This window comes from Nothoprocta perdicaria, unplaced genomic scaffold (genome assembly GCF_003342845.1).
Source record: "Nothoprocta perdicaria isolate Ctin4 unplaced genomic scaffold, notPer1 scaffold_223, whole genome shotgun sequence".
Classification (NCBI taxonomy): domain Eukaryota; kingdom Metazoa; phylum Chordata; class Aves; order Tinamiformes; family Tinamidae; genus Nothoprocta; species Nothoprocta perdicaria.
The window spans coordinates 1,113,901-1,139,073 of NW_020455431.1; the positions used below are offsets into that span (position 1 = coordinate 1,113,901).

The 25,173-nt window shown below is 43.4% G+C and overlaps 2 protein-coding genes and 1 long non-coding RNA gene across 5 annotated transcripts in view; 2 read left to right on the plus strand and 1 right to left on the minus strand.

Annotated features, from left to right (window-relative positions):
* Positions 1 to 6,303, plus strand: LOC112947194. Its single transcript, XR_003249361.1, has 5 exons — positions 1 to 160; positions 2,386 to 2,459; positions 2,961 to 3,071; positions 4,019 to 4,102; positions 6,251 to 6,303. It is a non-coding gene; the product is annotated as an uncharacterized LOC112947194 (long non-coding RNA).
* On the minus strand, positions 3,208 to 17,205 carry ZBTB1 (zinc finger and BTB domain containing 1). The gene is made up of 2 exons (XM_026039223.1): positions 15,292 to 17,205; positions 3,208 to 4,910 (listed from the first exon to the last, which is right to left on the minus strand). The coding sequence occupies exons 1-2, from the start codon at positions 17,178 to 17,180 to the stop codon at positions 4,874 to 4,876; spliced, it is 1,926 nt and encodes a 641-aa protein (XP_025895008.1). The 5' UTR covers positions 17,181 to 17,205; the 3' UTR covers positions 3,208 to 4,873.
* ZBTB25 (zinc finger and BTB domain containing 25) overlaps positions 6,301 to 25,173 on the plus strand; it is a 25,224-nt gene continuing 6,351 nt past the window's right edge. Inside the window, exons 1-3 of one of the 3 annotated variants that reach the window (XM_026039227.1) lie at positions 6,301 to 6,338; positions 11,459 to 11,565; positions 19,229 to 19,355. The gene's annotated coding sequence lies outside the window, so the exon portion shown is untranslated. Of the gene's footprint in view, positions 6,339 to 9,291; positions 9,326 to 11,418; positions 11,566 to 19,228; positions 19,356 to 25,173 lie in introns of those variants that run through there. The other 2 variants (XM_026039228.1, XM_026039226.1) reach the window with 2 other exon arrangements.

Below are 25,173 nucleotides of genomic sequence, written 5' to 3' on the forward strand. Positions count from 1 at the left end.
CTCTCTTCTCAGCAGAGCAGCTACAGGGCTGCTTTTTGTCAGCAGTTCTCCCAGGCTGGCAGGACAATTTGTGCTCCAACTCATCCCTACAGTCATCCTCTCCTATGGGAAGAGCCACATGGTTGCCTTTCATGTTGCTTCATATGCAGCCGTGCTACAGGTAACCCAAACAGACTGGTTCTGAAATTAAAGAGTGAGCACAGACTGATGTTTCCTTTAGTGCAGTGCTTGCTGTGGTTCCCCCATACTGAGTTTTTAAGCCATATTTTGATAGTAACTCCCAGAAGAGCAAGTTGGCACTCCTGGAACTACAGAGGCCAATTTCTGCTCCTTTTATTTGTATTTAGTGTCTCCTGTTTGCCCATGTTACATAATAAGCTGTAGGCTATWCCCAATTACACCACCCAGGCAGATTGAAGATGATATTTAGATTTCTTCAGTGAAGCAAGAGCTCAGTATCTGGAGCAGAACTGAGAGCTCAACCCTTATCTTTCTCTGGATAAAAGGAAGAATGCATTTCCACATATTTCATAAGGCAATGCAGTATAAAAATGCATGAGCTAAGGTTTAATCAGACATCAGCTATTTAGCTCATTAAAGTGATGAAATGTAATGGCTTTGATATACAGGATTTGAGACTTGGTGATCAGAAGATCTTAGATCTTAAAATCAGGAAATTGTTAACCATTTGCCTATAAAAATATCCAGAAAATAGCTTAAATCAGATTATATCTGTGAAAGTAAACAAATTATTTTATAGTACATCAGTCACAGTTCAGTCAAGTCCAAACAACAGTTGTTCTAAGTACAAATAATACTGTGTCATGATATCCTTTATCACTGAAACTACCCATCTGGTTTGTACTTGAGAACAAAAGCATAGAAATTGCAATTCAAATGTACAGTACGAATGCTTGAAATGGGGAAAAAAAGAGAAAAAAAGATTCTTCTGACAATGTTCTGTTGTACTGAAACCTGCAGTGTCTGCTGTGGGCTGCTCTGTAACTTCTTTTGTTATTTTGTCCTTATATACTACCCCTTTTGCACACAGTCTACCTGCAATATGAAAGGCAGATACAATGCATGATCTTTCTTAAATGAAAAATGTGTTTTTTGTGTGTGGGAAAAAAAAATAACTATAATTCAGTGTAACATGTTTTCTGCAAGTTATTCAAATGTGTGATCAGTGCTATGCAAATATTCGGAATACCAGAATATAGGGCATGGTAATTTGGTGTTGCCAAACCAGAAATTCAGAAATGATGAGTCAGACCTTCTAAAATTATAAGCCTAGTTTAAAATTGTGAGATTAAAAAACACATGGGACTTTACTTGCCTTGTGGCTTGTTAATCTTTCGCGTATGTTCAGGTTACACTTTAAAGATTTTTCTGGGTAGTATTTAGAGATTTTATTTAAAAACAGCCGATTCCAACATTGCAAAACAGTTTGCATTAGATTGATTAGACTCATTGAAGGTGGCAGCACTGCTTATACTAACCCTTGATGTTTCAAGGAATGATTATTTTATAATTAAGTGGTTTTCGAGTGCTCTTATTTACATACACTTTGACAGTTTGCTGGGGCATGATTAAAAGCTGAGGTTAGCAGCAGCAACTAGATAAGCTGATGTGCTCTGCATTTTGTCTCTTCATTTCTTGACTGCTTTGCTGTATGGATAGATACACATATAGATAGAAGAACAACACAGAGAAAGAACTTCTTTCCTGTGAGGGTGCCCGAGCCCTGGCACAGGCTGCCCAGGGAGGCTGTTGTGGAGTCTCCTTCTCTGGAGATCTTCCCAACCCGCCTGGCTGCCGCCCTGTGCCCCGTGCTCTGGGTGTCCCTGCTGGAGCAGGAGGTTGGACTGGATGATCTCTAGAGGTCCCTTCCAACCTCAACCATCCTGTGATTCTGYATAGCTGCAGCCTCCTTTTCTTCCCACCAGTGCCAGCTCCATTGACAGGAGAAAATGGGAGTCTTTGGGAGCAGATTGTCTGCAATCTGAATCTGATCCCAAAGRCATCTCAGCAGGTCATTTAGACCACCCTTTCTATCAACCCAAAATATCCATAGCTGCAATTTAAGCCCATTATTTCTATTGCTATTCATTGTGGAAATGGGAAAACATGTTACTCCTTTACTCTTTTTTTTTCTTTACAACCACCTTTTATACGTGTGAAAATCAGCATGTTCTGCCTCTGCCTGCTCTTCTGTAGGATGACCAAAAATATTTCCGCCTATCAAAGGCAATATTTTCAAGACTTCTAGGCAATCTTACTGCTTTCTTCTGAATCCCTGTATGTGTTTAGGGTCTGTTTTTCAAGTGCCATGACCATATTACACTCTGGTTTAGACATTTCCATTTTTATATTTATTTACAACAGCGCGATACTGCTGACTTGATCCATTATAGGACAAATTATCTTCAATGGAGATTACACGGCTGTTTCTTTCTTAGGTAGGTAATGATTCCAACTTGCACTTGTTTCTCTTAGGGAACACTTCAAGTTTTCAGGTCATATCTTTACTTTGCCAAGACGATTTTGTAATCTACTCTTCTAGTATAAAGACTATTTCTGCTTGGCATTGTTTGAAAATATCAAAAGTCTGTCTGTGAATGGATAGATGAATAAATAGTGATGGCGATGGGTACATGAAAATATCTTTTTTTTTTTTTTTACCTGATCTGAGTGGGGTTAAACAAAATACTCCTACTATTCTTGGCATTTGAAATGTTGTGAAATGTTGACAAGTCATAAACAAGAAAAACGGTGTACCGTAAACACAGTYGAGGATCAGTGCTTCATACAAATCAATATAATTGGATTAATCACTCTCACTTTAATGCTTAGTTCAAAGGACTTTGATGAAAATAGAGCTGTAGCTGCTATGAGTTCCTCTTGTTTTCTCATTTTTGCTCATCTTGGTTTTCACCCTTTTATTCTTATTAAATGAACAGGGGAAAATCTGAAGCAGATGAAGCAGCTGTTAATTAGAACTTCACCCTTCTTGTTGGGACTTCTTCAGCTTGGGCATGAGATGGAATTAAATGAGAATAATAAGCAGACTTGTAAGAACATTTTATTAAAGATACTATATCAAAGCACAGATTAACTTTTAAAGATAATGAAAACTAACCTGGTATGTCCTCACTGGTGCTTTACATAGACTGCAAGTAATTGCTAAGATACAGAACAGTCACAGTCTGTTCTAGACTTCCTACGCTTAAAAAGATTCCTTTGGCCCAGCAGTCCTAGGCCTAACTTGAGGTGATGCTAGAAGCGTTTTCCCCTGCTGCCCTTTGCTTTGTGAACATCCCTGGACTCCAGGGAAAGATCATTCCGTTTTGCATTAGCTTTAGATTAGCTTTRGATTTAATTTTGATTTAAATTAGATTTTTCTAGCTGTTTTTTGCCTTTTCCCACAGTAGTTCTCCAGGGCTTTCTGGACCTATTTCTAGATATTCAGCATTATTCTAGGGCAGCCAAAGTGACAGAAGTGTCAGCATTCCAGTATGGTACTGAAGAATTTATAATGCCTGTATTAATGTTGAAGATGTTACATGTTAACAACACTGATACCTTAAACATCTGTATGCTGAAATGTTCAGGACTATGTAGTCAGATTAAATAACCACATTCCAAGATATCTCACCATCTTGCATTTATATAGCAACTTTATAAACTCAAAAAGAATAAAGCAAGCAAAGACACATGCCCCTATACAAGCTGCAATACAGACAGTATTTTACACACTTTATAACAATAGTAACAAAAATGCCAATTTTAAATAAAATGATTCTTAAGATAACAGTTATACTGAACAATGAAACATCCTTTTATAGATACAGCTAGAGTTAGTAAAATGCATAACTACAACAGAATATAGTTCAGCATGATTAGTCTGCTTACAAGTCTCAATCTCTTTCACTGTTGTCTGGGGGACAACATGCTGGCTGGCCCTAAATTTGAAACATTGCCTCATTTTGCTTTTTTTTTTTTTTTTTTTTCCCTTTAGGTTATCTGGAAATATTAGGATTCCTGAAGTACCCAAATCTGAACATGAATGCCTTATTCTCTTCTTCCAGCCAGCGTTTGCAAGGTTTAGATCCAAAACAAAGTGCACACTGCCCTGTGAAGATTATTTCATGCTTACTCATCTCCTTGTTGGTCACAATTTTTCACCATTCTTGTAATAAGACCCGAGCACCATTTCTTCACTCTCCATATTTAAGCACTGTGCTGCATGGAAGCTCCTCTTCAGCTTGCAAGTGATGGTGGTGGTGACAAGGGGTGTCAAAGGCAGCTGCATCTATCTCACCATCCTGTCCTTCCTCAGGGACCCTTTTTGCTCAGTTTTCACTTTTCTTTCACTTTGTACTTGAGACTAAAACATTATTTCTTTAGCACTTGTTAGTTTAGCATTGTAACTGTCTACAAAATGCTTAAGTTTTAGTTCACTGTATACACTTCTAATGTTTAAGCTAAAAATTCTGACCRGTTTTGGTCAGGAAGCCTTGTTTCAGAAAAAGGAGCAGTCCAACATGATTAACAACCTTTGCAGACTCATTTGAGCACTGCCTTTAAYACCTGGCATCTGCCTCTCTTGGCTATCTGCTCTGCGAAAGGAGACGTCACTTAGATTTTGACATATGTAAATGATAGTCACAAGGAGGTAAGTTTTATAGAACAGAAAAGAGTCCAAAAGAGCTTTAACTGGGTGTTCTAATTTGACTGCTTTGGCGCCTTTTGCAAGTGGTATGTCAAAAAAGCAATGATGATGCCAAGTCAGATCTGGCACACACGGTTCTGAGTTTTTAAGAAATCTTTTGCCGAATGGTTCTTCCTCATGTCTTCTTCAAACCTGGTTCTCTCAGTTGTTCAGAAGCTTAGAAGTCCCTATTCCACTACTGCCATGCAGAAAAGAAATGCAAGAAAAACATTAAAGGTCAGCAGCCCACATCCTAGTACGGTATTTGCTAGCACCACGGGGCCCTCCCACCTCGCGGCGGTTCGGCCCTGCCGTGAACACCCCTCCTTCCTTGTGTTCCCAGCACCAAGATGGGAAACTCTGCTTACAAGTTCATTTCCCTCAACCCCTGTCCCACCAAAACACGGCTTAATCCTCAACAAGTTCTGCTCTCGTTGCAGAAACTTGGCATTTATTTCACTTTTTCTTTCTCCTTTGCTTCCATTTTCAAAGCTGCTAAAGATTGGCTGAAGAAAGACCCCTCCCCGAAGTTAGTTTTGGCTGTGTGTTTGTTGCTTTCAAACAGTGGTTTGTGGCTCGGGGTAGTGGATGCTCAAGCAGCTGCAAGAGCATTATTGCCTTCAGCCTCATCCTTCTCCTAGCTTGAAGACCCACCACTCTGGGATACTTCTTTACACTGCTTCATATGTGTCTCTCCATTTATTCTTGTTGTTTTTGCACTTGTCTGACTCAAAGGTGACCATTATGCATTTACTTAACTCACAGATTATTATTTCGGATTAAATGCAGCCTAATGATACAAACATTTACAATTCCTGTATGTCTCTGTGGACCAAATTAATTTACAATAAATGGAGCAGTTTTGTAACGGAAATAAGTTGTGAATAACATTGGAACACATGGATATAACATTTTAAAATAACCCTCATGTAAACAAACCACTTTCTTTCTCTTAGTATGTCAATCACATTGCATCAAGTGTGCTACTGTACTACCTTCAGCTACTAATTTACACTTGATGTTTTCATATACATCATAGCATCATTGGATCAAGTGTCTGCATCTGCACTGAAGAGCAGCAAAGGTTCTGAGGCTGCACATGCAGCAGCTTCACCAGCTGTTTATATGACTTATTAGAGCATCCTCAAGGCAGTGCAGGGCTAAACTTGCCCGCATGCCTTCGATGGGAAGGTCCCAAATCCTGCCTGTCAGAGGCACCCGTCTCACACGTGGCCTGGCCCAGAGTCATCTCTATGTGGCATCTGCCCCCTATGCAGTGTCATGTATTCCATGTTGGGCCAAGAAGTCGTCTGGGAGGCCCTTTTTTTCCCAGGTCTGATGCCATTTGTAGACAGTCAAGGTTTGACTGAGGTTGGACTGACCCAGACGAGCAAAGGAGAAAAAGTGCATTCTAATTACAGTATATATGCAAATCTTTAAACCACTTTTTTTTTAACCCAGGCAATATCAATGTTTAAAATCAATGTTCATTAAGGTGCTGAGCTGTATTTTACAGTCCAAAATCTTTGTTATTTGCAGATTATGCACAAGGCACGAGGCATGACTGAGCTCCTCTACACTCCCACACTCGACTCGGCTGCGAGAGGTCATCTCTGAGTGTGGCAAGGTGGGTTGCCATTGGTAAATATTAATTTTTTTCTGATGAGGCTGCAAAAATACTATTAATTAGTGTCAGTCGTGGTGGTGTRGTTTACACACAGAACTGTGAACACAAATGAACAGCTGCATTGGCAACAGTTTTTAGTCCATAGTGAGCTAGATTAGAGGTGAAACGTTTGGTCCTATTCCCACTCTCTAAAACTGTCCAGTTCCCCAGTGAACAGCTAAAGAAAAGCACAATTGCAAGAGGATCTCTGCCTGCAATCTTCACACATTAAACTCAGCTAAACTGTAAAATTGGTTATCTTCTCAAAATAGAAATACAGATATTTTAAATTAGCCACCAGATGGAGCCCATACGTCCCCGCCACAGGAATACATTAACATCTGCAAAAAGTTAAAGCACTTCATAGATACTGCAAGAGATGCAGTTTCTTCCACTTCACAGAAGGAATAGAAAACTTGTGATTAGTTAGAAGTTTACAAATGAAAGGAGGAACTGGAGATGAGCAAGGATAGTTCCCCCAGATTTGGCATAACCGGGTTCCTAAAAAACATAGCATTTACAGGAGCTTGACTTGTTAGGTTAGGTGGGTGAACCTGGCCTAACACATGATGTACTAATAATGCTTTTTAATGCTTAAAGCATATATCAGAAGTGTGAAGATTCAGCCACCTAAAGGCAATAAAGCCCCCAAACTAGCAAGATCTTCCAGGCCCCACTTGGAAGAGGAGAACCCTTGTTGTTCTTCCTCATCCTGCTTTCTATAGTATGAAGGGAATCAGAAATTAAAAGGCAAGTCCTGTTCTAAAAATCTCATTTTTTTAGAGCTTCAAAGCTTAATAAACAGGAACAGTATCTCCAAAGCCTATTCCTTAATGATTAAAGTAGGCAGGATGTTCCATTCATACCATACATGCTTTTTATTAAGAACTCTATAGCTCAGCCAGGTTCCTTCTGATTAAGACACAATCCTAATGATTGGAAGAAAAAGCAGATGAGAGAGAAAAGATTCTGGTGAGTGAAAGACAGGGAGTTAATGTATGTGTTTTAAGGAACAGCTTTATTTTGACTCTGTAACAAACCAACATATTTCATGAGGTCTGGAAGGCCACACACTAGTTCTACTTTTACAGTAGCGCTCTGTTTGAAACTAGAACTTATATTTGGGGTCTAGGCCACACTGAATTTGATCAAATAAACACATTCTCCCAAGGAAACCACCTTGGAGCTATTTAACTGTTTGTCTGCACAAGCAAAATAAAGCAGAAAGAACTGTAGCAATTACAGTGTAAGATTTCTTGTGTCTTACATTTTGTTTTTGTAGTTATTGTTGATCAGGAGCTTTTTATTTTGTGACATAAATGACCATGGTAGAATGAGCTAGTAAAATTTAAGTGAAAAACCATCCTGTCCCAAAGCATCATAGGTGGAGCTTATAATTCCAGACACCCAGGCTATAATTGGTGATGTGTTTTACAAATAGGTTTTTACAAATAGCAAGTGTACTGGAATTAGGTTTAGATCTACCCAACAGAAATGCAGCTCATAGATATGAACTCCCTCCTGGGCTGTAGGAGGTATTAAGTCCATGTCTGTGTCTGCTCTAAGGAATCTTATTCTGTATTTCCTCCCTGCACACTACTGTCATAGCTATCAATGACGGCTGGAGGAGGGCTATTCTCAATTTAGTCTCTTGAAGTGCTTCCGCTTTGTATAAATAATTAAAAAAACACTGGCAACAGACCAGAATCTCAGTAGTTGGGACTTTCTCCTGGGAGACAGGAACTCTGCAGGCAGGGCAGAGGCACCATGCTGAACAAATGCTGTGACGACAAGTTCTCGTGTAAAAGGAAGGAACATAACAGACACCGTCAGTCGGCTGCATCTACTGCCAAAACCAAAAGTAATACTTAGCAGAGTCTGTTTATAGCCTTTCTATCTGTATTTCCACAAACTTTCATGGTCCTGGGGCTTTTGCTATAGAGAAGACTTTATATTATTTCTCCTATTCCTTTTTGGGGAGCATTCATTTCTGAAGCGGAAATCCTTTTGATAATCCTTTTGATAATCCTCCAATATAGTGGAATGGTTCTTTTAAAAAGGGGAGAGCACCCGTGAGTTATGTCTTCAACCCTCACTCCTTTTAACATTTCTATATTAATAATGAGTGGATTCTTATGAACATGTGAGAACCATTTAAAAGGTGAGGTTCTAACCCTAGTCATTGCTGTAAAAGAAAGACAGCACATTTCAGAAACCAGAAAGCAGAGAGCCAAAATGATGAATTTTGAAAAGAGCAACCTTCTGATTAGGGGAGGACAGAGAATACATAGAGGAAAAGGCTAATTATTTAGATTTTAGCATTAACAACACTGCTGCTGCAGAGACCTTGGTATGCTCTGACACTGATGGATCTGCGTCTTATAGGTAGGGAGACAGGCTGAGAACCCAGGCTTTACATACAATTCACAGGGCTTCCAGGGTTTGGAGGTCTTTGGGAAATAATCTCTTCCCATTCCATGTCAGGAGTTCTGGGTTTTCCACAGAACCACAGGACTTTCGGGCAATCGTCTGTTATTTACGAGCAAAAAACTGACACCCAGAAGTCTCACTGATGCCAGTCACAGCTTGAGTAAAACCAATAGCAGCATCAGGGCTTGAGAGGGAAGTTGTTTCTTGAGCAGCTCTGAAAGGGCTAGTTTTTTGTTGTTTTTTTTTTTTTTTTTTAATTCACCCACAGGAAATGCTAAAAGCGGGATTGTTTTTGTGGTTGTTGCTGGAGGAAGATTTACTATAGTTCCCATATGCCAAAAGACACAGGAAAGGATTAAATATTTTTGTTTTTTCTAAATTATACAGATTAAGACAAGTTAAAATTATATTTTTTTCTCCATAGTGGAACAGATGAGTATTTTATAAAGAGATTATTAATACAGGGCATGCCAAAATACTTCACTGCTGCTCTTGTGCTACTTGGACTTTCACCAGAGGTAAGGGCACCGAAAGGGTCTGAAATTTTGGGTTCTGGGGAGGAGCTGTTCCACACCACAGGGGCAAAACAGACGGGAAGTTAAGCTCTGACCGCTGGCTGACTATGTACTCATTTCTCATCTCATTTTATTATTCTCCCTTGCTTGCATTCACATGAAATGTTAAAAATATGCTGTCAAGTAAGTTTTGGTGGGAAATATGTGCAGATTGCTGGAAACGGCTACTCTGAAAGTAGGATGCACAATACTGTTTTCCTGCAAATTAAAGAGATTTTTTCCTGTTTTCCTATGAATTAAAGAGAAAAATGAGACATTTACAGACAAAACAGGTAAAAGGAAAGTTCTGATAGCTTTTCTCTTGTAAAGTTGAACCTAGTCCTTCAAGTGTATGAAAAGGAACAAACTTTCTTTCAGGGCTGAACATCTATAGTCACAATGAGCTGACTCCTGAGCTGCGTGCTCTCTCGTCCTGTAACAAATTAACATTTGTCTTTCTTCTTGAAAAAAAAAATCACAATTAATTCCAGAATTGCAGAAGTGACTCTAAAAGTGGCAGAAAAAAAAAATCAGTTTACAAAATCTGTTGTTTTCTAACATCTTCTCCCTTTAAAATAATAACATAACACATCTCAAGAACATACCCCTTAGTGTTACTTCAGGAGGTTTTTGAAAGTTGGAYGACAACTTAGAAAACGAGTTTACAGCCACTGAGAACTACAGAAGTGTCGCCTTCTAAAAGCCCCTTCCTGATGTTCAGCCTGCACAGGCTTTTATGAAGTCCCATTAGTCATGCTTTGTCCTGTGGGTCTTTTAACTCTGTGACAAGCTTCAGGGCAGCCCAGAATTGGGGAAGTAAGGGAGCTCTTGCCTCTGAGCCCTTGTGGGTTAAGAGCCCTTGGTGGTGGCGGAGCCGAGGCGGCTGAGCGCTCGGCAGGCTATTTCCAGACAAAGAAAGCTCCAGAGCATATTTGAGGGGTGAGCCGAGCGCAGGAAGGCTTCCAATCCTCATAAAGAGGGCAGATAGCGTGGATGCGGCTCAGCCGTACGCGGGAGGCCCCGCTGCCTTTTTTCCTTATCAGGAAATAGATGAACTTGAGCACAGAGCTTCCACGAGGGCGCCTGGGGAGACGGGCCCGGAGCGAGGCTCGGGCCGGGCCCTCGCTGCTGCCAGGCCCTGCCATGAAGCTCCTTGAAGAGGAGCCCCCTTCCAGCCACCCACTCCTCGTGTCGCTGCTCTGGCGCTGGGACAGGATTTCATGCACGCCGGGGGAATGATCCAGCTGCAAAACAGCCCCACGGGGCAGGGGTGGGCTGGGGAAGCCGTATAAAAACACGTTAGGCAAGGGGGCAGAGCACAGCACATAGGGGACCCTTATAGGCAACRGAGGGAGGAGGAAAGGGCTGCCGGAGCTCAAGGCAACACCGTGAGGAACTCACTCACATCCTATCAGTAACTGACGTGTCCTTCCTTGATCTTTTAGCACCAGTATGTTCAAATACAATAGCAAAGTCAAATTATTCCCTTTTACAACAACACATTTTTAATATGGTCTCAAGCACGGTGTATTTTCTGGTTTTGGCTATGAAGTAAATATGCACTGAATTGTATTTTCTCCACTAACTGAAAATGTTAAATGGAGAAACCCCCAGTGAAAACTGAAATTCATAATTCTGAGTTCTCTTATATTCTAGTCTAYCCAAATCAAGATCCCTGTGTTAATTACAAGTATTGTTATACACAAATGTGAATGCTTTTGAATAAATTACCTTCCAATAAACACACGTATATATAATTTTAACATTTGAAACTAACACTCAAAAAGAGGCTTGAGAGCTTTTCTTTTTGTATATTTTAAAGTTCATTCCAATCATTATGAATTTCCTCTCTGTAACTTTCAGTAAATCCTGCAAGCCAAGAGCTACGCAGGCTACTAATAATTTTTCAGAGCTGTAGCCTACACTGCTGCCAAAATGAGAAAAACAAGAGAGCAGAAAGGGGTCCTCTAGCAGTAAGAAAAGCAAATCACTTAGAAACATCAGGCAGAAWTTCCAGCAAGTCCCTGCCTTATTCTAGCTCTATGTGTACGAATGTGATAGTGCTCACACATCCACAGAGTGGTCTGTGTTTTACAGGTCCTTCACTCTAATGCAGCATCCAGTTCAGGAGGGAGATACAAAGGACCTGCGTTAGGATGACTGAAAAGTACAGATCTGATAGAGGAAACAGAACTTCAAATGAGGTATTTTTGTTTCCCCTTCAGCACCTTTCAAGTAACCATAAGACTTCTAGGATACTGTAGCTGCCGTTGTTCTTTTGGGTCTACTTTTGTTCTGGCTCTGCAGTGAGCAATTTTGTTGCTGTGGGCACAGGGGGAGGGCTGGAGCTCTGCCATGGGGGCTCCYGCGGCCGCTGCCGTGCTGGGCAAAACTCCCACTCCCTGCAGTGCCCAGCACCAGGCACCCCCTTCCCCAGCTTTCACCACCCAAACCCTTCCTGCCCTGCCAGCCCTTTTCTTCCATACTCCAGTGCTGTTCCTGCACATACTTCCAGGCCCCCTTAAACATTCTCCTCGCTACTCACAAGCCAGGCTGTCTCTTTTATTCCTTAGTATCTTTGATTTTTTTTCCTCATTTTTTTCTGCTTTTACCACTTTCTGGGCTATTTCAGTCATTCTGTTTCTCTGCCTACAAACAAGATCCATGCTGAGCTTCCCTGCAGAGCTGTTCATGCTCTTTTTGAGCCTCAGTCTGGACGTTCATGCATGGGAACTCCAAGGAACTGTTGCTGTTAAGAGCGGGAAAAACATTAATTCAAGTCCAGTAGGGAAGGTATTAACAAACTTTAGAAACTCTTTTTTTCCCCTCAAGAAGGGAAAGGTTACTACAACCTAGCTTAAAACAGAAATAGAGAGGTATCCCAGCGTGTTTGGACATAGAAATACCATCATTCCCAATTCTTCAATATAGCTTCGTTAGCTGGCAGGCTACGCACACTGAGAAGCAAATTGGGGTTTTTTTTGTGAAAGTCTTGGGTTTCAGGTCAGTTCAGATCAATGCATTTTAAGCAACAGCTCTTCGTCAGAGCAGAAGTGGCTGCAGGTGACCCTTAGCCCTCCGCTGCGTTCTGGAGCCACCTCAGTTTGCACAAGCCGCCTCCTCCTGGTCTCTAGCCCTGCATCCCAACACCGCTTCCCGCCTCAACTTTGCAGGCTCCGACTGGGAGCTGCTGCCGTGGCCAGCAGAGCCCAGACCTAGGCCTCTACGGAGGCATCCACAGGACACGGCCACCCGCCGAGGTCCCTCTCCTCACCACCTTTGGATCTCTTCCCCCTGCACAGCTGGTTCTCTCTTTCCCTGGGCTCTGCCAGTTTTGGCCTCCCTGGTGAGCTTCCCAAATCTCCCAGCCCAGCCTGTGCCACAAGACTTCCCTGTCACCTCTCCTGCTCCCTCCAGTCCAGCCCTTGCCTCCCTTGGCTGCTTCCCCGCAGTTCAGCTGGAGCTGGTGTCTGGACAGGTAACRTGAACGTCAGAGAGTTTTTCCATGTCTGAACCTCCCCCCTCCAACTACAGCACTTCCTTTGACCAACTACTCATATCTCCAAGACAAGCCTAGTAGATAGTTAAATGTCTTTTGAAGATGCTTCTTATCACCTCCTTAGCACTGATTTCAGTGCTAAAGAGCATTAAAACAGCCATCCTGATTATTTGTTCAACACTTACATACTGAGCTGCAGTCCAGTTTGGGATGGGAAACGTGGAATAAATCCTTTGGAAGGGAGAAGCTTTGAAATAACTGACATGCTAGTGTGCATTAACCTCAGCGGTGTTTTCTGTCCCAGTGTTACTGAGGCCTTGGCTGGCTTCAGCACTGTACTAAAAACACGTAGGGCTGAGCAGAGACCACAAAATGCCAAAGGTCCCAACGGCAGCTACAGCCCTCGGCCAGCTGCGAGTTCAGAGGCAAAGCCCAAGCACAGACTGCTCCCTGCTCCATCCCTGGATCCGCATCTCCCGCAACCCCGAGAAAGCCCAGGGCACGTTTGAAAATGAATAGGGGAATAGACACTAATGTAGGTGATTACAGTGGAGATCATCCACCGGCTTAGTGCATAGAGCCTGACACCTTGCTCCATGAGCAAAGAGCAAGGTGCAAAACTCAATGCTACAAGTGACACAGCGGGGAAAGCCTTGGGCTGACCGCTCTCAACTCCACCACTGACACACACAGGGATCTAAATTATCTAAATTACTTTTCCCTCTCCATGGCTCCAAGTGGAGACAGTGTCATTGCCCTCCGATAAAGCGAGACCTGCAAGGAGAAAGCACTGCTAGGCTTTATTTCTAAATAGTGTTCTCTGCCACTTAATACTAGAATGCTGCTTTTTCCCCCGTTAAAAATCATGCACTTGGCAAACAGTTAGACATCTGGTGCCTAATAGTCCAAGCCGGTTGCTCTTGCAAAGGCCAAGCAGCCTTGCTGAATGGATGTCAGCTGACACGTAGTAGGATTCTAAAATTCAATTAAGTTAAGAGACAAGCTACACAGATTAGGGCTACGCTAAAATCAGGAAAAAAAATCTTAAAAGGCGTAAAACGTCTTCACATTTATTAAGCAAACTCTGCAGTCTTTTCTTGTTATATTCTTGTTGAAAAACAGAACATTCAGAAAGTATTATGAAAACAAGAAACAAAAAAATCTAAGGTTCACATGAGCCGCACTCCCCTTCCCCCCTCCACCCCTCAAAGCAAYGGGACTATCTTCACACCCATCCCACTTTGAACTTCCCAACAAAAACAGCAGGGCACCCATTTACAGCTGGGTTGGGAAATGCAGTCTTAATGCAAATCACAATTCTGCATTCCTAGCAATCCACCATAACCACTCTTCCCTCGTGTATCAGATGAGCAGATTATATATATATATATATATATAAATACCCACATAGGTACAGGTAGAAAACAAAAGGCCAACATGAGTCGTTGAGCATTAGTGCCCATTACAGCTCTGCTAGAATTTCAAGTTTGGAAAATGACCAGTCAGCTGGATATTCCTTGGTTATCAGGACAGTCATTAACTCCCTTTCCCAGCACACCAGTCCAAGCCTGCAAGGTTTAACTGGGCCTACGTGTTCTCCACAGTGGGATGCAAATTTCCACAAAGCCAAGAAGCAGAGGGACGGGGCAGCCGCCTCTGCCATTACAGAGGAGAGCAAAGGATTATTTCTTGGCATGTGGTTTTGTTTTTTTTTTTCTCATTTTCAAAATTAACTTGAGGTTTATGAACAATTTTGCTCTTCCATGTTAATCACTGTGATCTAAAGTTTTCACGTGAAGAAACAACACAGGGAAATATTAAAGCACTCATCTTATGGACATGGATCGGAGAACTGTTTAATAGCAGTCAGTGAAGGGGTAACATTTGTGCTTTTAATCTACAGTTTAAAAATAATGATTTGTATATCTACTAGTAAAACAATAAAATTAAGAACAGAAACTGATATTAGGAAACAGTGAAAATGTAATAATTAAACACATGATGCTTTTCAAAGCTATATACTTAATGAGCCTAAATAGACACCTATGATTAAGAGGGTCTTAAAAAAATAATAAAAAAGAGACTTATTTTCAATATTATTTTTCTCAATTTTTTACTACTATACTGTATGCCTTGCTTTGGTGTTCTCTCTGCTGACAACTTAATGCTTTAACAGTATGTTTATGCTTATGTTCTTTTCAAATGCTTGGCATTATAGTGAGATCTCATATCTTTCCTCAAATTAAATTTGGCTCCACACACTCCACATGTATACAGATGAACATCCATGTGCTGCTCCAGTTGTTCATTATTTGGGAATATCTGAAAGCAGACCTGGCATATAGTCTCTCCAGCTGATAAGTGAGATATCATATGCCGTACATGGTCATGTTTTCTGAAGTTTCCTTGATCACAAATGGAACAGACATACCTGGCCATTCCCTTGTGCATATCATTGTGGAGCCGCAACTGGCGTTCTCTTAAGAACTGCTTCCCACATGTCTGACAAACAAACTGTTTTTCCTTGGTATGAACAGTATAGTGTTCCCGCAAGTGGCACCGCTGATAAAATCCTTTCCCGCAAAGATTGCAGAAATGCTTACGTCTGTGGTCTCTCTCGTTCTCTTCCATAAGGGAATTCTTGAACAGATCTTGCTCTAGGCAGCTTGACATATGTTCAACCACTAGGTTTTCAGTTTCAAAACGCTGGCCGCAATTAGGACATCGGAAGGGACAGGCCGAGTGCTTATATAACTGTTTTTTTTGAAGGCTGTTCATTTGGAAATGCCCATCCCTGAAGTCCTCCAGCATCTCTGCAAACATCATGTCCCTTATTTCTGACTGTTCCTCAGCGTTTTCTTCCAAGTCCATTTTCTCCTCAGAATTTCTTATACCGTTCATGGTCAGATCCTGGGGTTCTCCACAGGTCTGCGCRTGATCCTGTAACTGTTTGCCTTTGACCAGGATTTGACCGCACTTGCCACATGCACATATGTTTTCTATGTGTTTGGACAAATAATGGGAAGATAGGTCCTCCTCGGTGATTGTTAGCCCACAGAGTTCACAGGGAGCGTTCTCCACATCTTCCTGCACGGAAGGAGCTTTCCTACTAAGGTGCCGGGGACTTTTTAAACACTTTCTTTCATCCTCATCCATGGATAGACGGGGCTTTAAAGTCTTCCGAGCATTTCTCTTCTCCCTGAGCTCTTCTTCAACGTAGTATCTGTAAAGCGGCTCTTCCTGTTCATCATCAAGGTCATCGTTGTCAGAAGACTCATTGCAGTCTTTATCCGTCACTTTAATAATATTGAAATCTTTCAGCTCATCGGCAGGACTGTCCTCTGGTTCCATCTTGATGATAATCCTCTTCCTCTCAGAGGCCCTGCTTCCTTCTTCACCCGATGTCTCCGATGCAACCGTGCTGCTCTTCCTGCTTGTGATGTTTGACACGGGAGATGAGGAATCATCCGCAGCTTGGCTCGTGTCCCCTTTATACTTCTCTGTTTGTCCAGAGAGCATTTTAGAAGAGTCTTTTTCGCTAAAGTCACTTTTTTCAGCACTGTAGTACCTGGCGCTTTGGTAGGGATGCCTGTTCGTGCACGTTAACACGTGCTCATCCAGTAACTTCTCACAGCTGAAGCTGAAGCCGCAGCTGTCGCAGGTGAAGCTCCTTCCGAAACGGCGGGAATGGGACACGCGATCTTTTGTGTGGGAGAACTTGGACGTGCTGCTTTTTTTGCAGACATCAAAGAGCTGCTCGGGGAAAGTGCTCAGCTGCAAAGCTTCTTCGTCGGGCTCTTTGTTATGGGACGTGTTTACTGTTGAACTTGGCGGCTCCATGCCCCACCTGTTGGCTTCACTGCCATTTCTAGCAACCGTATCTTCATACATCCTCACGCCAAATATCATTTTACTATTCTGGGTGCTAGAAGCAGAAGATGAACATTTTAAACCAGACGAATCTGTATCTTGTATATCTTCTAGACATTCAGGTACATTGTACAACTGTAAATAGTTCATGGCCACTTTAAATTGCTCAAAATTGGTAGGGGCTGTCATAATTTTTCCTAAATACATGAACTGTAAGATGAGATCAAAACATTCAGCACTAATCTTCATGTTGCTTAGATTCAGCTGGGCTGTAGTGTGTTGATGGTTCATAAAAAACATCCTAAAATAAGAGCTGCACGCAGCAAGGACCGCTTTATGGGCTTGAAAATAAATATCATCGATAGCAATGCAGCAGTCGCAGAGAAAGCCCCACTCTCTTTGGTTGTTCAGCTGCTGAAGGACATAGTTGCTGTGGCTGGTTCGTGCCATCTTGTACTTCAGTTATAGCCCTGCATGAAGAAGAAGAAGACATCTGTTATAGCAGGAGCAGGCAAAGGAAAATTCACTCGAGTGTAGGCAGGAACTGCCATCTTTCCCCTCTCTAGATCTCGTCGCGCTGCCTGTGGTACAATTTACCATCTGGAGATCTTTGTTGGTAACTACTTAAGAATATTAATGCCAATGAAAACATTCCGTGTTCTCACAATTAGATTTACAATAGGAGTGAGCTCATAAATATAGCCTCCACATACATGAGAGAATACTTGATCTAGAATATAAATCGGCAAATATATCCCGGAGTTTTACAGCCCATATTTTCAGATAGGAATTCTGGATGCAGCACTTGAAAAACGGTCCCAGCGCACTATCTATGCAAGACTTCTGTAAGAAATCCCTGTTGGGTCTCAACCGGCCCTTTTCATCGGTCAGTCTAAGGAGTGTGAGGGGACAGATTATTGGAAAATAGGCCTAGCTCAGCTCTCCAAAAAATTTAAGGAAACTAAACATATCAGGAGCATCCAAGCGGAGGACGTAGCCTCTAAACGGCTCCCGCGCGGCAGCGCAGCGCTTCCACGGGCACCGGGGACCGCGGAGCCCAGCAAAGCAAAGGGCCGTGCAGAAAAGAGAATGAAAATGTGATATTGTTAGAAACAGAAGATCCCAGAAAGCTTCTACAGAGATCCCAGAAGAAGGATCTTGTAAAAAGGAGGCGTGCATTTGGTTTACAGGAGGTCAACTGTGCCCTGGTAAGCCACGGCCCGTTCCCAGAAATCTTTACACATGTGTTTAATCCCTACTGAAAACACAAGGGGCAGGGGTGAGGAAGCAAAAGGAGGTATAAAGAGCACCCTAACTGGAAAGAAAAGCCYAAAGCAGCAGTGAACATTCTCAACATTGTGAAAGGCTATTGCAAACAATAGAAATAACTGTAAGAGATCTGTATAAATAATTATAAAGTACAAGCTAACAGGCAACATCTGAAACAGTTTAATATGCTTCCTAGTGAAGTGCTTGGCTTGCTCTGTGACAGGAATATTATCTCTCCATTCTTTCAGCTGCCCAAAATTAAAATAAACAAGAAAAAACACACAGAAACACTTGCTTTTTTCTCAATCCCTCACAAATCTTCCCGACGACTTACATCTCCTAGCAGGGGGGATAYGGGCACAGAAATGCAGTTCTGCAGGTACAGGGCTGAATCCCCCAGCCAGCGGAGCCGCCTGGCTCGTGCAGCAGCAGACCTGGCCTTAGACACTCTTCTCTTCCTTGGTTTTACTGGGGACAACTGCAGGAGCAACACATTGGGGTTCTCCAGATGGGAAAACCCTCCTGCCAATTCCCAGAGTGCTCGGATAGGTGCATGGCCCCTGCCACAGGGGCACTGCGAATATCAACACAAAGAAAATGTTTAAATGTAGCYGTGTCGACGTAAGTACTCTGGATTCTGCATTAACCTGCTGTACATAACGGTTTATTTACAGTGCAGGTTTCATACAGCAACAGGACCTTGAGCTGCAGCCCATCTCCTACCCCGACGCTCAGTGAGCTCCCTGCCGCAGTCCTCTGGCCAGCCTGGCCCCATACGCCGCTGCGGAAATAGAACTCATTACACAAAATTCATTAATTGGTTTCCTTACTAARGTACAAAAAGGTGGCTTTGGATATCGCAGCATCTCTGAAACTATTTCATGCCTTTTCTAAAGAAAAAAATAATCTAGTGCAAGTCCTTGCTAGTTTCAGATGTTAGCAAAGCTCTCAACATCAAGCAACAATAAAGGGCACTTGACGTGTTTCCAAGAGCTAAAGTGTTTGGGATTTGAGATAATTCATCAGCTACCTGACACCACGCATTGAGTTGCATGAATAACAGCTGAATATTAGCAAGGACAGGTACAGGTAGCAAGCCTGTACCAGAACAGCGATACTAAACCATCAGCACACACCTGTACATGGGGGGCACATCAAAGGYGGCCAACATATTTTTTCTGAGTTTCTTCTTTGGAAAAAAAAGTGAAAAACRTTTCCTCTTTTGACAGGGCAACTCTGCAGAGCTTCCAGCACTTGATTCCTGAGGTGCAAAACCAATGTACTGGCAAAGCCTGGCTCCTACCACCACGCTGGACAGGACCAGCCTGAGGAGCTCAAAGCTGCTTGAACAGTAAGGTAGGGAGCTCAGATACATACATGGTACCTCCTACCGAGGTATGACCAGCACAGAAAATGGTTTAACTTATCCATGTTAAAACAGGTACCGGCATCCTCCCTCTGGATTGTGTGTTAACCTGCTGTATCTAACTATGTGTTTACAGTTGCTAACACTTCCCGTTAACAGAACCTGTTTTAGCCAGTTTAAAACTTAACACATTTCAGCTAGCAACGGTAAAGGTTTCCTTGAAATTTTCTGGAAAAAAAAAGTATCATTTCAACACAGACAAGTTTCACCCAAAACAGTTCCAAGAATGAGGCTATGAGAAAGCTTTTGCATGACTTCATTATTACTCCCTTTTAAATTAAAAAATCAGTCTGGAAACCTTTGAAGAGAGACTCCATATGCGAAGGGGTGCCGAGCCTGGATATGTTGTCACAGTGCAAAAATCTGCCTCAATCTGACCAAGCTACAATCTCGGGGCAGGGAGGAGGAATTACCAGTGTGTTCACACTTCAGACTTACTTTGTTAGTAACGAAAAATCTCACACTACAGCCTTGCTGAGAACATTTCTGCAGCTCCTTCGTACACGGGAGCCTGTCTGAGTGTGAAAACACCCCTCTCGCTCTCGAGACCTCGGCTTGGTGCCACCACCACGGAGAGCACTGAAAGCAGCCACCAAATCCACCAGAGCAGGATGCTCCTGAAGTGCTCTCTGCTTTCCTCCTGGCAGCCCCATGGAAAAGGTGCTGGTTCTGGTTGGCAAGAACCAGACTGAGGAGCCGGCTTGGTGAAAACAGACTGGGAGCCCTGAGAAGGACAGGAGCAGAAAGAGTGGGGGAAAGCTATGGGAGCTGGGGGCCAGGATGAGCCAGGCTGGGCAGGAGAGAGGAGAGCAGAATCTGGAGGCACTCGCAAGGTGAATAGATGGGTGAACTGAGGATCTAAAGTACGGGGAGGAAACTGCTTGGCCAAAGCACAGAAACTAGGGCAGAAGGGGGGACATGACAGGACAACCTTTTAGTTGAAAATGAGCAGAAAAAAATCCAAGCATTCCCCTGTGCAGAGCCTGGAACCAAAGTCTGTTTTTGCCATTCGGCCATTTCCTCGCAGTGGTCACGAATCACCCTGGGTTCGCTCACAAGCTCTTCCTCATCAAGAGCAAAACCTCAGAGAACTTTAATTTACCATCTCTTTGGTACTTTAATTGCTAAGATGGCAGAGATCTGCATTTATCATCCCTGTGGGTGGCTCAGTGTTGCAAACTATTTTTGAAGTTTGTTTTGGAAAGAAAAGCATTAGAATAAAAGCACGCCCTTTTTATAAAAGCAAATCAARGTTTCAAATGTAAGCACCATAGTTAAAGCATCCTAATGCAGTATTAATTGAGCTACTCTTTACAAATATATTGTAGTTCAGTCTTTGAATGCTCCTTTTGCCAAAGATTCTCACTCAGGAGAACAAGATCCCATGGTTGTCAGCAGCAGGATACATCATTTCAGCCCTTTTTTCCATTTGGAATAGTCTGGCCTGCATTTGCTTTTTGGATATCCAACTGTTAACACACAGGAGCACAGCTAGCAACTGAGATCAGTGGGACTTTTCCCATTCCGTGTACATGACTCTCTTGGAAAATCAATGATGTGGGCCTATCAGTTTGCCCATTCAAAACGTGTAAATATTGGGATGCTCTCTGCCTCGGTTTCCTGGTTCAAAGCAAGGCCTGCCCCTCGCCTGACCACACGCTGCGTTCGTGAGGCGCCGACTGCTGCAGTCACAGCAAAGTCCAGGAGGAACCAAAGTAATTCCGCCCAGAACGACGACTCGGTAGTGCAGTAAACAAAACAACCGGCCACACTAGGAACAATGCAGAGGTGCTTTGAAAAAATATGCTAGAAAAGTATCGTATTAAGGTAAAAAAAGCAGAGATACTTTATTCAGGCAATTTCATGCTGACCTTCAAACCCAAGGTCACTACGTGCAGTCTATTTTTCTAGTAAATGTATTTTTATGTTGCTACACTTTGATTCAAACTGTTTGCCTGCTGTCAGAATTTTCCTTTTGAGTCACCACTCAGATAAAATTACTACTCAGATGTTATCATGAGCAAGGTAAGCTGCACTATTAACACTGTCTAATAAGTATGTTGCTTAGAAGTTGCTAAGCAGAAAGAACAGGCATTTACTATAGAAAAATGCTTTCTTTCTCCCCTTTCCTCAAATTTAAATCTTTCAAGATGTTTTAAAAATGAAGTAAAAGCCCTCTGCCTTTTTTTTTTCTTAACCTCTAAGAGACACTGGTAAAGTTCTTTTGTTAACTTGCCTTTAAAAAACCACCACAACATTCAGGATTTAGGAGCCTTTCAGCTCCTAAAATTAGTAGGTGGTTTTCAAAACCCAGCATTTCCACTGCTGAGCAGGCAAAAACGGAGTGCTTACATGCATAGTTGCTGGCTGCTTTTCTTTGGAAACCAAGAGCAGACTTGACAAAAGTATAATAAATGAGCAAAGCATTTGGTGCTAATAGAAAACGAGACAAAAACCTCAAGAACACAACTCCCAGTTATCCAAAGGAACACGAACGTGGGCAGCGGAGATCAGATTCCCCATCCCACTCTGATGCCGTATCTCAAACCCAACCTGGGTCCTTAAGAACCCCTCCCTGAAGAGATAGTTCATCTCTATGGATCGGATCCACGGAAGAAACTGGATTTCTAAATGACAGTGTCCAGCCACTCGGGAGGATGCCTGCATTGTGTGTCTGAGCTCTAGATATAATACAAGAGAAATTCAGGCATGGAATGGAGCTGTCAAGAGACAAAAAGTGTTATCTAGAGATAACGAAGAGAAAGCCACAGGATTGCTCTGGTGCTGTGGAGTCTGCGGAGGGGCCTCAGTTTACACAAATTTTGCAGATAAGGGAAGGAACTTGGGGACAGGTGACCGCTGGATCAGGTCCACCTCAACGGCACGTAAGGACAGGCTGCAGCTTGCGTTGCAGGTTAAGCCTTGGCAACAAGTTAAGACATTTATGGAAATTCCACTTCCTGAACACAGAAAAAAAAATCTATATTTGAAGCTCCATTATTTGGACTATAAAGCACTGGAAGTAGAATTTATCCTCTTCCCCCCTCAGCTGCTTGGAGGCAGGTGAGTTCTGAAGTTTCTGCAGTGATGGAGTCACTAGTCTTCATACACATCCYAATGGCTGAATCAAATAAGTTTCAGGAGCCTTTTTGCCACAGTCTGGCAACAAGTTTCACTAGCTACCTGACCTAGATGTGAATGGGGAAAGGCAAAGCGCTCAAATCCCCCGAAGTGCCGGCCGCAGGAGCCATTCAATCCCACGGCTGTCCTGCCGAGTCAGCATCCGTCTCCACAAACGAGAAACAGCAGTTGAAATTTAATGAGTCAAGATTCTCAGCTGCTGAATTAGGATACGTTTTACGTTCCCAAGTAAGAACGCTCCTCGAAAGATGTGGAATAGGTCTGGAGTGAACAGAGTAAATAAACAACGTTGGAATTAAAACCTCCGAAGTTGCCATCCACTGGGAACAGCTTTAGGTCGTATCTATGGAGTAAAAAGTATTAGAGCTTATGCAATGTTTGAAAGCAACTTTCCAGCCACAAAAAAAAAAAAGAAAAAATGCCAGAAATTCACTGTTATCCTTTATCTGACAACTTTASAGTTGCAAAAGCTTGTCAGGCAAAATGGTAATGATATGTCTGAAAGAAGAAATTAGTGGAAACAAACTCCAATACCAGCTTCAAGTCTCGGAAATGACTATACATTATCCCAACACTGAACTTCAAGAAGCATCTTGGTGCTTTGCCGTAAGCAGCCTGGCTTCCAGGAAAGCATCCTTGGCTACGTACAAGTTGGGCTTCAGCGTAACAAGCTATTGGAGGCACAATACCCTGTGACACATAGATCAGGCTACATATTTTATTGGCACTTTCTGCTCTCAAATGCTGCAAAACTTACTTGCAGCACTAAAAAGTATAAAGCCACTAAAAGTCCACATGAAAAAAAGGTGAGTTTGGGAGATTCATTCACAAGAATGAATAATTGCAGCAGATAGCTAATTCTAGACAGTTTTGCAATGGCATAGCCTATATAAAGACAAAATTACCAGACAAATCTGAGGACATAAGTGATCTTCATGCAAATTCATCAGCTGCTGTGCCCACAAAGCACATCTGCCACCTGAACCAGGCCCACCTACGTGGGCTCCAATGCTGACAAGCACAGCAGCATTTGCCAAATTCTGCCCTTGAGTTCACCATGCTTAGGCAGAGGAAGGGCAAGGACAGGGAAATACTGGGCAAAAGGAAGTTTGTGGACTAGTGTCCTGCTCCAGAGCACCTCCAGTGAGAGGTCCTGCTGCAACAAGCAGGAGAAAGGACACCCTGGTTTGATCAGGAACTTTCACTACCTCAGCTCTGAGGAGCTGTTTTTTATTTCCATGCAACTCCTAAGGCCTCATCTGTCCTAGACCTTCTGAGCTTTCCACCGTTGGTAGTGGTGGAAGTCTGTGAATGAAGCAATTAACCTCACACATGCAAGTAAGAAAGCACAAAGTCACAGAGCTATTTGAGCACTCTCATCGTAATTACTGCGGATTCCTTTTTGTGAAGGAAGGTTTGTGCAAGCAGAGCCAAAGCATCCCTGAAGTCTGTGATCTTCTGCACAACCCAAAACTTCCCAGCTACTGGGGRGGAAAAAAAAGCCTCYGTCTTCCCCCAGCTTCCCATGCAACACAAACGCAGGTCCTTATTACCTGAATTCCTCCTCCTGCAGCCGCCCCTCATGCCCCCAAACAGCGCCAGTGCCCACCTGCCCTCCGGCCTCCCAGGCAGCAGAGGAGGGCGGATAACACGACTTGCTGCTCGCCCGTTCTCCGGACCCGCCACGCCAACATCTCCGTGGAATCCTGCAAACTGGCCGCACTGCTGCCGAGCAGGCTCCGCCACCACTGCAACAGTTCCCATTTGGCCAGCTTGCTATAGGGCCATATGGCCTACACGCGTCGCCCCCGCTCGCCACAGAAGCTTAAGGTCTAATTCGGTGGAAGTCGGGTGCCAACATCCCCTTTGCTCGCTACCGATGTGTGGGTTTTTCCAAGGGCTGTCATGAGGAATGTTAAGCAAACACCTTTAATTAAAGGAATGTTTGTTTAATGTAATTAAAAGCCCGGGGATGGCACCAGCGTTTCAGCCCCGGACAGTTTTGCACTATTTGCTGTACCCGGCGATACTGAAGCGCACCAGAGAAATCATGCAGGCAAATTACATAATGTGGCAGTAAATAAATCCAAGCATCAAACAGCATCCAGGCTGTGCTCTCCGTGCACCCATGCCTACGTGTCAGGAGCAGCCCGCGCTCATCTATCAGCCCTGCGCAGGCCACGCTTGGGGATACGAGTTACAAAGAGTCCTTCTTGACGGAAAAAAAAAAAATCAAAAAGCCACAGYGAGATTTTAGGTCCCATTTCCTCTGTTCTTTTTACACCCTTTCTGCTTGGGAAGGAAAAGGGGCTTTTCCTTCTGGGAGGAAGGAAAAGCGCGGGCGGGTGTTGCGGGCTGCGCGGGGAGCAGCGAGCGCTTGTTTTTGTGTGGCCGAAGAGCCCGCGCCGCCGGGAGCCGGGCTGGGGCTGCGGGGCGGAGCGCGGAGCCACCGCGCCGCGTTACCGCGCGGAGGAAACGCGGAGCGAGCACGAGGGGAGGAAGGGAAAGTAAAGGGCGGCTGGGGGAGCGGGGGGCGGCAGCTGCGCCGCGCGAGCCGCGCCGAGGGGCGCGGGGCTGCGGAGCGCTCGGCGCCGCGTCCAGCGCGAG